This window comes from Rhinatrema bivittatum, chromosome 2 (genome assembly GCF_901001135.1).
Source record: "Rhinatrema bivittatum chromosome 2, aRhiBiv1.1, whole genome shotgun sequence".
NCBI lineage: Eukaryota > Metazoa > Chordata > Amphibia > Gymnophiona > Rhinatrematidae > Rhinatrema > Rhinatrema bivittatum.
The window spans coordinates 19672349-19687553 of NC_042616.1; the positions used below are offsets into that span (position 1 = coordinate 19672349).

The following is a 15205-nucleotide window of genomic DNA, read 5'->3' on the forward strand; positions in this document are numbered from 1 at the left end:
CTTCTCCTCCCTCCCCTACAAATGCATTCACTCTGCAGCTCCTCATTTTCTTCATTTCTTTCCTTCCACGTCAACACCATTCATCAGGCAGTTGCCCTTATCTGTGTCTGTTCTCCACCACCCGCCACTTTTCAATTCTGTGCTTTCCAACTTGCTTTGCCGAGTGCCTGGAAGAGACTTCCTGATTCCATGTGTCTTGCTCCCTCTCTGGCCATATTCAAATCCAGTTAAAAAACTCGCCTTCTTGGGGGCAGATCCAATATGGGCCGCTCGATAGACTCTCTCGGCAATTGGATCCCTTGGGCGTGTTTACTTTAAAGTCTCTTTTCTTGCTGCATTTACCTGCGATGGGGAGAAAACGCAACCAAGGACTGAACCTCAACCTGCGGTTCCTCAGACGTTGCCTTTCTTTCTCCGGCCCGATGGACGCCCATGTGGTGCGCAGCGACATGAGGTCAGGGCTTCAGCTGCAGGAGAATGGGGGAGGGGCATTCAAGCTCCCCTCTCTCCCTGGCTCAATATCTCCACTCCGCCCCGCCGGGGGAACGCCACCGGATGACCCTGCCGCGATGAGAGGTGCCCCGGAAACGAAGAAAACGCCACCAGACCAAAGTGCCGGAGGGCGGGGCTCTGCAGGGTTCGCCGGGGCAGACGCAGCGGCAGGGAGCCCAGAATTATCACCAGGGCAAACCAGTGTGGGAAGAGAGGCGTTGCTGGAGGAGCCTGCTGGTGCTGTCGGAGAATACCTACCATGGTAAGACCTGCAGTTACTGCCAGTAAATACTAAAATTAAAGAGGTGGAAGATAAAATAAAAGTGGTGTCTACTACAACTGTAGAACTGGAAAAACAAGTGTCTGTGATCAGAACTCAAGTTAATGGAATCCAGCAGGTCCAGTCAGCAATGACTGGAGAAAGAAACAACCTGTCTTTGAAAATCAAACATTTGGTCAAAAATAGAAATTTGAGATGTACACATTTTCCTCAAATACCAATAATTTCCCCTAAGAAGTTGTTCAGGAGATATCTTATGGAAACGCTTCAGGTTACTGAGAATTTAATTCCACCAATCCCAAAAATCTTCTTTTTGCCAAAGTTTAAAAAAAAAGGGAGGAACAAAGTGAAGGAATAACAACCTTGATACCAGTTCGAGAGCAAAACCCGGATATTCCAGCCCTTTTGGAGACTTCGGATACTGAAGTGCCAGTTCCTGCAACGTTGATAGAGACTTTAGCCCTTGAACCGATAAAGACTGGTTAATGAGACTGTGCTTTAGGGATAGAAAGGATTGTTTCTTGGGATGTAAAGTCAGAGCATTCCCAGATGTTGTTGCGCCCATCGGCCGCAGATGGCTGCACCCTATCTGTCTCACCTTTTTCTCCGCTCTGTTTTCCTCTGAGAAAGATGGCTACCTCCGCTGGCACCCCCCGGCCCGGCATGGGCGATTACGTTCGCCATGTTCTCCCTGAGGCCTCCTAGGGCACGTGCTGCTGCCCCTTCCTTTGAAGAAGTCATGGCGGGAACCTTGGGGGCATCCCCACCATACGATGTCACTACCTCCGGGTACTTAGCCTCCGAGTTCCAACACTGCTACGAGTTAGCAAGGATTCCGGTCCAGCTATTGCGACCTCCAAGGAAACGCTCTCTCAGCGTACCTGCTCCTACAAACCCTCCAGGGTTACTCTTGCTTCAGAATGCTCTGGGTACCCGCTCCTCGGGGGCCTTCCGCTCCTGTCTACCCTTCAGGGTTCTCTCGCTTCAAGAAGACTCTTGGAACACCCGCTCAACGGGGGTTCTACTCTCTTCTGTTTCTCTCCAGGTACCCGCTCAGGACACCCAGGTACTCGCTCGAAGGCCTTACCTGCTCCTGTCTATCTTCCTGGTACCTGCGCTATGAACTCCAGCACTGGCATTGGCCTGCCTCGCTACCTTCTATTTGTGGAAACTTCATCCTCGGCAGCATTACTGGCCTTGTGAGTGCCTCTACCTTCAGTCTCTCTACTTGTCTCATCACCACAGATTCTCAGCATACTCCTCTCTGCGGACTTCTACCGGATCTGTCAACACTTCTTCACATCAAGGAAGGGTTGTTGGCGTACTTCGCTCCATGGACCACTACCGGACCCTCCATTACCAGCATCAGGGAGACCTACCCTGCACATCCGCACGGCCTGAACTACATCTTCTGAGACTACTCTGTGGCCAGAGGGAGAACTGCCGCTGTCCACAAACCATTCTACTGCTATACAATAAAGCTTCTCATCATGTGTGTTGCTTATTAGAGAGCCTAGCCGATTGCTGTGTTTTCCCACAGGGCCCCTCCCTTTGGGAAGAGTAATCGACACAGCAACCAGGAATCTACAAACATGCCACAAACTCAACAGATTGCTAACTCCATGGATTCTGCTCAGCTCTCGGCCCTTCAAGCCATCTCACCAATTGATGATTAAGTTATACCCCTTGTTATATGTAAACCGATCTGATATGAAATTTTTTTCATTAAGGTCGGGACATCTGTTGGCTCATGGTTCCGCCCTGTCGGTTGATGTATGCCACCGTGGTGGCGTTGTCTGACATCACTCTGACTGCCCTGTTCCGCAGTCTGTGAGCGAATCACAGGCAGGCTAACCGGACTGCCCGTGCCTCTAGGCGGTTGATGTTCCACCCCGACTCTTCGCCGTTCCACCGCCCTTGGGCGGTGAGCCCTTCGCAGTGTGCTCCCCATCCGCTCAGGCTGGCATCTGTGGTGAGCAGGGTCCACGTTGGGGAGGACATCTTCGACCCTCGGCTCGTGTGGTCGGACATCTTCTTAGAAATTTAGTAAGTAGAATTTGGAAACACGCTCAGCGAGCGTGCAGGCTCTCCAAACTGCTTTGGAGACGGAAATTACTGAGTTGCTTCACTTCCTGTGGGGGTATATGTACCCGTGCCGACGTCAGATCCGTCTCCAACTGCTAGCACGAGCACACTATATCCACTTGTTTTGAGTCCATCTGCCACACGCTAGGAAATGACCTTTGCTCAACTTCGGGAACTATTTCAGTTGCAATCTCCTAACGTTTACCCTTATCTGCAAATATGTCATTTCATAAAGAAAGCCTCCATAGAAGGGGAACTGCGCCCGGGAGAACCGCAGTTTGAGGGAGGGCATGAGTGAGCAGATCAGCTTAAAGGGAAGGCTTTCCAAGATTTATGGTCTCCTACAGAATGCTCCTCATTGTATACCAAACTATATCAAAGCATGGGAGAAAGATCTAGAGAAGTCTCTCTCCAGAGAAGAGTGGGATCTGATCCTCTTACATGCCAAGAAGTGTTCCATATCCGCTTCCCTTGTGGAAAATGGGTTGAAAGTTTTATTTCGCTGGCATTTTACCCCTCATAGGCTCCACTGTGCTAAAATCTGCTCCAATGATTTCTGCTGGAAAGGTTGTGATCAGTCGGGTCCTTTTATCCCTATGTGGTGGGATTGCCCTAAGATGGGAAGACTGTGGAAGGAAGTATTGGGCATTATACACTGGATCTTGGGCAGAGCTATTATTTTGTCCCCTGACCGAGCTTCACCGAATGTCCCCAATGAGGGCCCTGGGAGTGAAAGAGAGCTGGTTACCCAATTCTGTTTGGGCACACGGTGATTACTGGCAGCGACGTGGAAGCAGGAGCTGGTGCCCTCTTACTTCAAAAGTTGGACACTATGTGCATCTTATACAAGGTAACTGCCCAGAAGCAACACAACATTCCTGCATTTAATCAGGCGGGGAATCCGTATCTGCAATGGAGGGGAAATCCAGCCCCTGTGGCGTCTACGACTCAGTGACAACATCTACTAGTGACGAGGGATAATGCAGACGTTCAGACAATTTAAGAATCCCAATCAAAGCATCCCTTGTCTTATTTATTTATTTGCTTTATCATTATTGCTTACATTAAGATGTCATGATTTTCTGTATTGCTATATTCCTGCATCTGTTTATGCAAATGTTATTGCATTAATATGGATTAATAAAACTTAAATACAAAAAAAGAGTAAACAAGAGCAAGAGAAACAGGAAACCAATCTGGTTCTCAAAGAAGGTGGCTGATAAAATACAAATAAAAAGAACCGCATTTGAGAAATATAAAGGAACCCAAAAAGAAAAGAACACAGGGAAGAACATCTGGTTAAACTGAAAGAGACGAAGAAAGTAATCAGGAAAGCAAAATGTCTGGCAGAAGAAAGGATTGCCAAAGAGGCAAAGAGAGGAGACACCGCCGGCTCCAGAAGGTCCAAGGCCTCCTCGGTCAGACCCCCTTGAAAGCTGCTTCCGGGGTGTCCCACTCCAGGTCAATCACCTCCTGGATGGCTTCCAGAATCGGGAAATAGCAAGAGGCTTTCCGTAGAGACACCAGGATGGGACTCCTCTTTGGTTCTGACACAGGGTCTGGGCCGGGAACTCCCAGAGTCTTCAGGGTCTGGGAGGCCAGGGCTGGCAATTCATCTCTGTGGAAAGATCATAGCATGGGCCGGTACGGCTCCAGGCCTGGAAGGATTTCCCTGTCCTCCAATGAGACTGCATCCCCCTCGTCATCCGTGGGGTCTGGATCCCTGTCAGGGATACCCTTGGTAAGCCTGCGGATAGGGCTGGGAGGACGAGGCCTTCCCAGACCGGGCAGGGGCAGCAGCCGACTGCGCCTGAACAAAGGCTTGGAAGGCCCTGAACGAATTCCATCCAGGAAAAGGTTGCTGGGTCCATGCCTAGCCCAGGAGGATCTGGGGTAAGCCCCCCTGAACTGCCCTCTCCCAAGGAGGACGCAGCCCCGGGACTGCTCAGATCCGGGCGCTAACAGATAAGGTCCTGGCTGACCCATCCTCCGACTGGGAGAAGTTCTGAGAGTCCGGCCCTCCCTGGGCTTCCTCACAGAGCTGACACAGGAAGGATCCAGGTCAGGCTGCGCAGCCCTAATATGGCAGGCAGCAGAGGGGGGCGCTTGGGCTTCTTTGTTGCTGGAGCCGTAGTTCACTGTAACTTGTGCGTTCAGTCAGCCAGCACGGACTCGCGCACGAACAAATCCACCCTGACGAGCCTAAGTATAAGCATCCAGTTGTGCACGAATGTACGACTGTGCTTATGCGCGCGGTTATGTGCAGAGATGCGCACTCATTAAGGGGTGGGGTCAGGCGCACAGCAGGGCCGGCCCGCACCGCACGTACTAACGGTCAAGGAGGGGAAATGGCACCGCACCGAGCCTGAAGTGGGGCCTGGCCCATCAGGGGCCACTAAACCTGCTCGGAAACCTCCTTCCCTTGCCCCAACGGGATCGGGAACGTCGTCGGTACGGCGCAACGAGCAAGGAGAACGGAGGAAAGATTTACCAAAGCCTTTCCACGTCTCTGAATCGGAGGAGATCTTCTCTACTTACCCGGGCTCAGCGCTTACTGGCTGAGTACAGAGATGGTCTCCGGCTGAGGGGTGAGAGGGCTTAGGCGTTCACCGCCACGCTCGGCTTCCTGCACCCGCTGCTTTAAACCAAAGTCCTTTTGTGGGAGGGTGGGAGATGGTGTATGCCTATAAATGAGCAGAAGCTTGGATGTTCACTGTAATTTGGTCCGAGGCTGTGGCAGTGTCAACACAGCGGGGACCTTCTGTTTTTCAATTTGCTCAATAAAAAATTGACATTAAAACAAAGTCCACGCTGGGAACCGCTACTGGACAAAGGTACATCTCTGAGAGATCTCGGAAATCACCTCAGGAATTCTCAACTGGAGGGAGGAAGTGACGTCACCAGGCTGATGGCGGCGTGAAGTCGGAGCTCCGCTACCCACCGAGTGCAATTTACCCCAAAAGCTTATCAAAAAACGCTCGTTTTGCATCCCAAGTAGTGCGCTTCGGTTGGGGATCACGGCAGGCATGTCGGTGCGCAAAAAACAGGTGGACTTGAAACAGTTCTCATTCACGGCAGCCCCGGAGGAATTTCGATCAGGCCGCATGGACCACGAGGCTGAAGCGGAGCAGCGGCCAGAATCACCAGGAGGCCTGATGCGGGCAGAATCGCCAGGTACAATAATAGACTCGGCGATTTCCAAGGCGGATTTCCAAAATTGGTTCCGCGAAATAAAGGAGGGGATGGGCTCCCTCCGGGAGGAGATACATACTCTAGCAGCCGACATGCGGCGTGATCATGCAGCCCTGGGAGCACGGGTGGACATTTTGGAAACGCAGGTGGGAGATCAGGCGCAGGCTGCCACAGAGACGCAACAGGAGTTAACAAAACTGATGCAAAAGTCTGAGGAACAACAGATATGGCTAGAAGATCTAGAGAATAGATCTCGCAGAGGGAATCTAAGATTCAGGGGGATCCCTGAAGGAGAACCTTATGTGGACTGTGAAAAGGTTATCAAGGAAATCTGCAGCCTTCTTTTTGGGGAAGCACAAGCAACACCGGATGAACCTCTGCCACAGATACTATTAGACAGAGCACACAGGGCGTTAGCCAAACCCAAAGGCAATGTCCCACGAGACGTGGTGGTGTGTTTTCATAATTATAAAGTTAAAGACAGCATTTTACGGCTGGCGAGGAATACTAAGGATTTTCAATGGCATGGAAAGAAAATTGAAGTTTTCCAGGATCTGTCTCCCATCACCATACGCAGACGAAGGGAATTTCGGGAAGTGTTGCAGGTGTTAAGAGATAACAACTATAAATACAGATGGCTGTTTCCCTTTGGCCTCTTGATAACTATTCAGGGGGTGAATACCAGGGTCCAGAAAGTGGAGGAAGCAACAGCATTACTTCGAGCAGCAGGGATCCTGCATATGCCAGAGGGCAGTACAAGGCCGACGTCGCAACCGCATATGACTGATAAATTCCAAAGATGGCAAAGAGTGCAGTCTGGGGGCAAGCGGCTCCGCAGACAGTCAGAGGAAGTCCCTGCGCAACTCACTAACCCGGACTGATCGGGACATTGGGAGAGTTATAGAAATATGCTAAGTGGGGAGTGCACTTTATAGATTGCCAAGGCACACTGTTATCTGTTATTGGGTTCTCGGTGGTGAGAGATTTTTGGGATGGTTCAATAGTGTGACAAGTTTTCAATTGGGATGCAAATGCTTAAGATGGGGTAATGTTTTAGCGAATGTAAGACCAACTGAAAGGGTGGGGCGGTGGATTTCACACTGGTGGGCAGGTATGGGAGGAGACGTTAGTCCTCACATCCAGCAATGGATTCCAGGAGTTGGGAGAGGGCAGGGGGGTATTGCAAGTCGGGGAGCATAGCAGGGAAGAAGTATGGTAACATGTTGGGTATTTTTGTTTGTGCTATGGACTTTGATACTTCTGCAGGGCTGATGGTGTATTTAGGTACACACTTTACAGATGTACGGGGTGACAGCTCAATAATTTCTTTATGGTATAATGATGCATGACTTGAATATTTTATCTTGGAATGTAAAAGGGCTGAATTCCTACTTTAAGAGGAAGAATTTATTTCAAGATCTGAGTAGGGCGAAGGTAGATATACTTTTATGTCAGGAAACACATCTCAAAAAGCGGCATGAGAAGCTTATGTCATCTACCCAATACCCTACCCAATATTATGCAGCCGCTACCAAGGATAATAAATATGGGGGTGCTGTTTGCTAAAGATGTGATAATGGATGTGCAGTCTGTGATCAGGGACACCGAAGGCCGCTATATATTACTCAAGTTCAAACTGGGGTCCGCCTGTTATACTTTAATGAACATATATGTTCCTAATCAGGGACAGGGGCCTTTTTTACATAAAATCTCTGATGTGCTGCAGCAATGGGCAGAGGGATATATTATACTTGGCGGTGATTTTAACCTCACCAGGTATCCTTTCCTAGATTCCAGTAACAATAAGGGGGTTGTAGGTAGTGCTCATCGGAAGAGCTTTAAAAGATTGTTGAGGCAATGGAATTTGATTGATGCTTGGCGATTGTTTCACCCAACGGAGAGAAATTATACCTTTTTTTCCCCGGGTGCACCAAACATATTCTCGGATTGATTACATATTAGTAGATAAAGCACTAGTCAATTCTGTACAACTCACGGGAATTGAGCCTATTACTTGGTCCGATCATGCTGCTACATGGTTAAGGGTAAAGGGGATGGGGGTTCCCTCTGGGGATCGTTTTTGGAAACTCAATGAAAGTATACTGGATGATGCTTCTTACTGCACAGAACTGGAGTCGGAAATTGACTTGTATTTACGTGAGAATGTTACAGAGGGTGTAGCACCTACCACTGTCTGGGAGTGCCTTAAGGCTGTAGTTCGAGGGAAATTAATAGCTCGCGTGTCCTACCTGCATAGGGAGGGTGACCGAAGAAGGGTGGAATTATTACAGCAGATAGGCCGATTGGAGATAAGACACAAAAGAAGCCCTGATAAAAATATAGGACAACAATTGGAAAAACTGAGGGCTGAATTGAAGGATCTGTCCCATAAAGAAACCATTTTTCACTTGGACCAGGCAAAGCAGAAATTCTTTGAAGGGGGTAATAGGGCGAGCCGCCTCCTGGCTAGGAAATTGAAAGCTCGGGCTACCCAAAACCAAATTATAAAGATTAGGGGGGCACAAGGGGAAGTGCTCACTGAGAATGAAAAAATTAGGGAAAGATTTACGCAATTCTACCAACAACTGTATTCTGGGCGAGAGGATATCTCTGCTAAGGAGATAGAGTCTTATTTGGCGGATATTGACCTCCCTCAATTAGATACTCTCCAACAGGCCCGTTTGAATAAGGAGATATCTTTATTGGAAGTACAGGAGGCCTTAAAAGAATTGAAGTTGGGTAAATCCCCAGGAATCGATGGATTTTCTGCAGGTTTCTATAGGAAATTCACCGTTCAGTTGGCTACCCCCTTACAAGCAGCTTTTAATCACTTGTTGAGCGATGGTCAATTTACCGCAGCAGCTAATAGGGCGGGCATCACTATTTTGGCTAAACCCGGGAGGGATGCGACGCTTTGTGGCTCCTATAGACCCATATCCTTGATAAATCTTGATTTGAAGATCTTGGCAAAAATTTTGGCAAAACGATTGGGTTCGGTAGCCTCACATCTGATACACCCCGACCAAAAGGGTTTTATCCCAGGGAGATTAGCAGCGGATAATGTCCGTAGAGTGGGGAATTTAATCTGGCAGGCACAGGTCTCCGCAACTCCGTTGGTATTATTGACAGTGGATGCGGAGAAGGCCTTCGACCTTGTACATTGGGACTACTTATTTGCTGTGTTGAACAAGGTGGGCCTGGGAGGGCAGTTCACGTCTTGGATTCGTAAGCTTTATCATCAGCCTAGTGCTTGTATTAAGGTTAATGGAGGCTACACTAAACCTTTTGGGATAGCACGTGGCACGAGACAGGGTTGCCCTTTATCCCCATTGCTATTTGCGTTATACTTGGAACCTCTAGCGGCCAAAATTAGATCCCTCCCTGAGATTCAATGTCTGAAAGTAGGCACTCAGGAATATAAGCTTTCGATGTTTGCCGATGATGTTCTATTTACAGTGGCTCATCCAGATAGATCCTTATCGCCTTTAGTTCAGGAATTTAAAAAATGTAGTGCCATATCGGGTTACAAGTTAAATGTTGATAAATCCGAACTATTGAATGTAACTCTTACGGACGAACATTTTCGCAGTCTGAACGAGAAACATTCCCTTAAATTTAAATTGGTTCACTCTACTTTGAAATATCTAGGTGTACGTCTTGGCCCAGATTTAGAGAAATTATTTCAACATAATTATGTGGGTATATGGGAGAAAATTATAGCGGATTTGCAAAATTGGGAAAGGGGGTCTCTCTCATGGCTCGGTAGAGTGGCCACGGTCAAAATGAACATCTTACCTAGATTGGGATACTTATTCCAAACTCTACCTGTATACGTTTCACCGGGGGTGATTCGGAGTTGGCAAAAAAAAGCTTTTCCAGTTTATTTGGAAAAGGAGGCCTCCGAGAGTGAGTAGAAGAGTTATGTTCCTGCCTAAGAGCAGAGGAGGCTTGGGAGTACCTTGTCTTCAGTGGTACTACGTGGCCTCACAGCTGAGGCCACTGCTGGATTGGCACCGCCAGAATTCAGACAAGAGGTGGGTGCAACTAGAAGCCGACCTTTTGTCGGAAACTTGTTTAGATAAATTGGCCTGGTTACCGAAACAACATAGGAAATTGCCAGATATTTGTCCTCCGACCATACGGCATACACTACACATTTGGGACACATGGAAAGTTGCTCTGACGGGTAACAGGGTGGTTTATATGAGGACTTCTATCTCGGGAAATCCGGGGTTTCGTCCAGGTATGGAGTGTGTGGCGGCTAAGCGATGGGAAAAGCAGGGGTGTACACGCTTAGAACATGTTTGGAATCAGGGACGGCTGTGGACTTTTCCAGAACTGCAGGCGAAATACGATTTGCCTAGTAATACCTATTTCTTTTATTACCAATTACATCATTATATCTCTCAAAAGGAGAGTCTAGCGGATCTCCGCAGGGGAAAAACTCTGTTTGAGGGGTTCTGCGACTTGGCAAGCACTCTTACAAAGGTGATATCTCGGATTTATCTCCTCTTAAATGGAGAATTAAGTACACAGCCGGCTCATATTCAAAATTGGGAAAAAGATCTGGGATATGTTCTACCGGCTTCGCAATGGGCAAGCATTTTTGAGGCTACTAATAAGTGTTCAATTGCAGCCTCCATAGTGGAACATGGATATAAAATGTTATATCGATGGTATCTTACACCCTCGAAGCTACATCGCTTCTATCCCCAAGTATCTGAAAGGTGCTGGCGGAGTTGCGGGGAGATAGGTAACTTTTTACATATCTGGTGGACGTGCCCAGTAGTGCGGAAGTATTGGGACATAGTGGCTCAATGGCTTTCAGATATAATGGGCAGTACGGTGACTCAGGACCCGGTGGTCTTTCTGCTCCAAGCTCCCAGGGATACACATTATAGTACAGAAGATTATTTTTTACAACAAGCGTTATTAGCGGCACGTATGGAATTAGCGTGTTGTTGGAAAACAGACCAGATTCCCACCTTAGGGAGAGTGATAAAACGCTTGCAAAATGTACACTATTTGAATAAACTCACAGCTCTTAGGCGGAAACAACTTGCCAAATTTGAATTGCGATGGAGATGCTGGAAGGCATGGAAGGGAGAGACATCTATCCCATAAGGCACATCCGTGGGTCTAGATCCTAGTGATCCTAACATAGCTAGGGGTATCTTGTGCTTTCCAACATGGGGTTGTTGCTCAGACTTGCAAGGGGAAACAGGGTGGGGGGGGGGGGGGGAAGTAATAATAAAAAACTCAGACACCTGTTATCAAGGTTACACTTTTAATGGTTTATTTATGCATCTTTCACTTTCTATATGTATCATTATGTTTGTCTTGTTGATATGCTGATTTTGTATTTGCCATGGATGTAACCAACTTGGTTATTTTTGCCTTGTAGTTCTGATTCAAAATCATAAATAAAAAAAAAAAAAAAAAAAAAAAAGGAATTCTCAACTGGGGGAGGGACCGTAAGGGGATAGCACCTCCACATCTGCTAGGAGACAGAGAGATACTGGATGGCTGAGGTCACTGATTTTAATTATATTTATACTGTGAACTGTTATGATTGTTATCAGAATAACAGTATGTACTAGATAAGGGAGCCCTGACAGATGTGCTGCACATGCGTGGTAGAGCGCAGCTCTACCACGCATGTGTGGGTGAGCACGTCGGTCAGAGCAGAGCGTGCCTGAAAGAAAATGGCGCTGGGAGGAGCAGTAGCGGCGACAGCGAGTAGCGGCGGTGGTGAGGAGCAGTAGCTGCGGAAGCGGCGCGAAGCACCCCCCGGAGATCTTCCGTCTGCGCCATCTGAGGGAAGGGGTTATGGATGAGCTGAAAGGGGAGGGGAGGGAGAGGGAAGGAAATGGACCAAAAAAATTTTTTAAATGTAGCCCGTTGTTATGGGCTTAATGGCTAGTATAAGATAAAATAAAGAAATGTGGTTAATTAGAAGAAGAGATTCCTTAGATATTTGCAAAGCCTCCCCTAAATAATTATTAATCATCTCCCCTGGTGAAATATTCTCTCTTGGGAAAGTTGATAATTCTAAAATATTTCTCTTTTGGCAACATTTTCCAAATTCTTAATTTTTCTTCTAACAAACTTTATCCTGAATGGACCCAGGAGAATTAATGAGTAAATTTCCTACCTTGCTCTCCGGTGCCTGCAGCCGCTTAGCCTGAGCAGAGATTTTCTTCTCCTGGGTCCCTGAGGAGATTTCCCCTTCAATCCTTTCCAACTTGCTGCTCATTGTTGCTTCCGGTCGCTCCACAACCATCCACAGAGAGCCCAAAGTCCTGGGCTGCAGTGGATCCAGAGCCAGCCCTGCCCCCTCCTCTGATCCCGGGGGCACTGCCAGAGGCTGCACAGAGGAGGGATCTGGCTCAGGAGAAGGCAGAACCCCCTTCCTGGGCTCCACTGAAGTCCCAGAACCCATAAAACCATCCATGGGAGACGGGCGAGATTTAGACTTTCCCTTTCTATTCGATGTAGTCAGCATCAGAGACAGGTCGGGCTGAGGACGAGAGAAAGAGAATCTGGAGAGTTAATTCCCTCCTGTACCAGGCACTTTGGGAAGTAACAGAAAACCCTGCAGAAAACACTCAGCACCTTTGTATCAAACCCATCACATTTAAACAGCACCAACTCCCAAACCTCACACAGCAACATCCTATCTATGAAACAACAAAACTGGAAAGGAGGTAACTTGCCCTAAAGCAGCTAAATAATAAACTTTTTTGTAACATGTGAAAGGAAAATTAGGACTTACCTGATAATTTTCGTTCCTGTAGTAGCAAGGATCAGTCCAGACTGCTGGGTTATGCCTCCTGTCCAGCAGATGGAGTCAGAGAGAAACTGAAAAGGCACCACCCATATAACCTGGTGCGCACTCTTGCGATCCTTCAGTATAAATCGATAACAAAGCAGAATTTTAGAAGAAATCTTAGGCAAGAACCTGTGACTACAACAAGGGAAACATGAACTCTTGGAAAAAATGAGGAAAAAAAACCCCCAAAACCCCGGCTGAAATTGCCGCTATACGAAAAGAGTAGAAGGTTGTGTAAGCGTTCCATACAGGAATTCTGAAATACAAGAATACAGTGTCGGGACTGCTACTGACATGGGCGGGCGTCTGGACTGATCCTTGGTACTACAGGTGCTACAACCCAAGAAAGAGATCTAGGTGTCATAGTGGATAACACATTGAAATCGTCGGTTCAGTGTGCTGCGGCAGTCAAAAAAGCAAACAGAATGTTGGGAATTATTAGAAAAGGAATGATGAATAAAACGGAAAATGTCATAATGCCTCTGTATCGCTCCATGGTGAGACCGCACCTTGAATACTGTGTACAATTCTGGTCGCCGCATCTCAAAAAAGATATAATTGCGATGGAGAAGGTACAGAGAAGGGCTACCAAAATGATAAGGGGAATGGAACAACTCCCCTATGAGGAAAGACTAAAGAGATTAGGACTTTTCAGCTTGGAGAAGAGACGACTGAGGGGGGATATGATAGAGGTGTTTAAAATCATGAGAGGTCTAGAACGGGTAGATGTGAATCGGTTATTTACTCTTTCAGATAGTAGAAGGACTAGGGGACACTCCATGAAGTTAGCATGGGGCACATTTAAAACTAATCGGAGAAAGTTCTTTTTTACTCAACGCACAATTAAACTCTGGAATTTGTTGCCAGAGAATGTGGTTCGTGCAGGTAGTATAGCTGTGTTTAAAAAAGGATTGGATAAGTTCTTGGAGGAGAAGTCCATTACCTGCTATTAGGTTCACTTAGAGAATAGCCACTGCCATTAGCAATGGTTACATGGAATAGACTTAGTTTTTGGGTACTTGCCAGGTTCTTATGGCCTGGATTGGCCACTGTTGGAAACAGGATGCTGGGCTTGATGGACCCTTGGTCTGACCCAGTATGGCATTTTCTTATGTTCTGTATATAGGCCTTAAGCCTGAATATGTATTTCCTGATTCTGCTGGCAACATATTCCACAACCATGTGCTTTGGCAAAGCTCAATACCGGAAGAAGGCAACACCCCAGAGACGGTGCCTGATTGGACAATAAAGCTACGTTCATAATTGGATATTGACTGAAATTAATACACCCAGGATGTGCATCAATGTATTTCTATTGGACAATGAAAAAAGTTTAAAAGTCTCAACCCGGGCAGTCCAGAGCTGAGAAGCAAGCTTGATGCCCAGTTGCCACTGACCTGCGTCTCCAGGAAACAACGACTTCCTCTTTTCCTTGTTTCTTCTTATATATTGTCTTTGTATTGCTATCAATAAATTTGCCTTTTAGATCAAAAAGCTGTCTGAAGGTGCTTCCTGAATACCCGCAGAAAACATATGGTCCTTCGAGCCGGAAAGAAGACGGAGGAAAGCCTAATGCCTGATGCGGGTATCGCGGGCTAGCACACCTTCAGGGATACCTCATTGCCAGCATCGAAGGAAGTGAGGGTGCCATTGATTGGGAGTGGAAAACCGCCCTGAAGCATCCTGAATCTACTTTGAGATTTTTGAGACCTGAAGCACTTCAGTAACCACTTTGAGGAAGTAAGTCTTACTCTCAAAGAAAAGAAAAAAAAAAACTGTTCATTAACTTTTATTATCTCTCCACCAATATCTCCTAGACCTTAGCGCGCACTGCTATCTGGCAGATCTTGTACAGTACCAATCAATAAGCCCAAGTTGAATATTACGACATAACCACCTGGGACTTTTTACCTGGAACCCCCGAGGGAACACGTACAGGGACGGAGTGTCAGGTGGATCCCGAAGCGGGAATACGTACCGCCAGAAATAAGAAGCCTTCAGATCCAGCATTCCAAGGAATACGTACTTGGAGCTGGCCACACAGTCTGGAAAGGTAAGTAAACACTTGTCTTATACGAGTGAGTCATAGGTTTTTCCGTTAGTGTACTAATAAGTTCAAAAACAATTGGCAGACTTGACGCTGCCTTTTGGCCCTATCCCGGTTGTTTTGGCGGTAACGCACTGGAGCCCAAGTAATTTAAGTAGGAACAGGTAACCAGTCGAACGGAACGAAAAGGAGTAGATAGGTCTTTAGTTAGATAGTTAGATAAATAGTTAGATAGTTAGATAGTTGTCTGCAGGCTGTCTCTCCCTGCCCCGCTGTG

General features: G+C 47.2%; 1 protein-coding gene across 4 annotated transcripts in view; it reads right to left on the reverse strand.

The window, feature by feature from the left end:
* Positions 1-15205, reverse strand: part of LOC115083627 (zinc finger protein 585A-like) — a 738796-nt gene that overhangs the window by 706069 nt on the left and 17522 nt on the right. For all 4 annotated transcript variants that reach the window (XM_029587553.1, XM_029587552.1, XM_029587555.1 and 1 more), the window contains exon 3: positions 12204-12569. In XM_029587553.1, coding sequence (XP_029443413.1) covers positions 12204-12569 — 366 coding nt within the window. The remainder of the gene's footprint in view (positions 1-12203; positions 12570-15205) is intronic.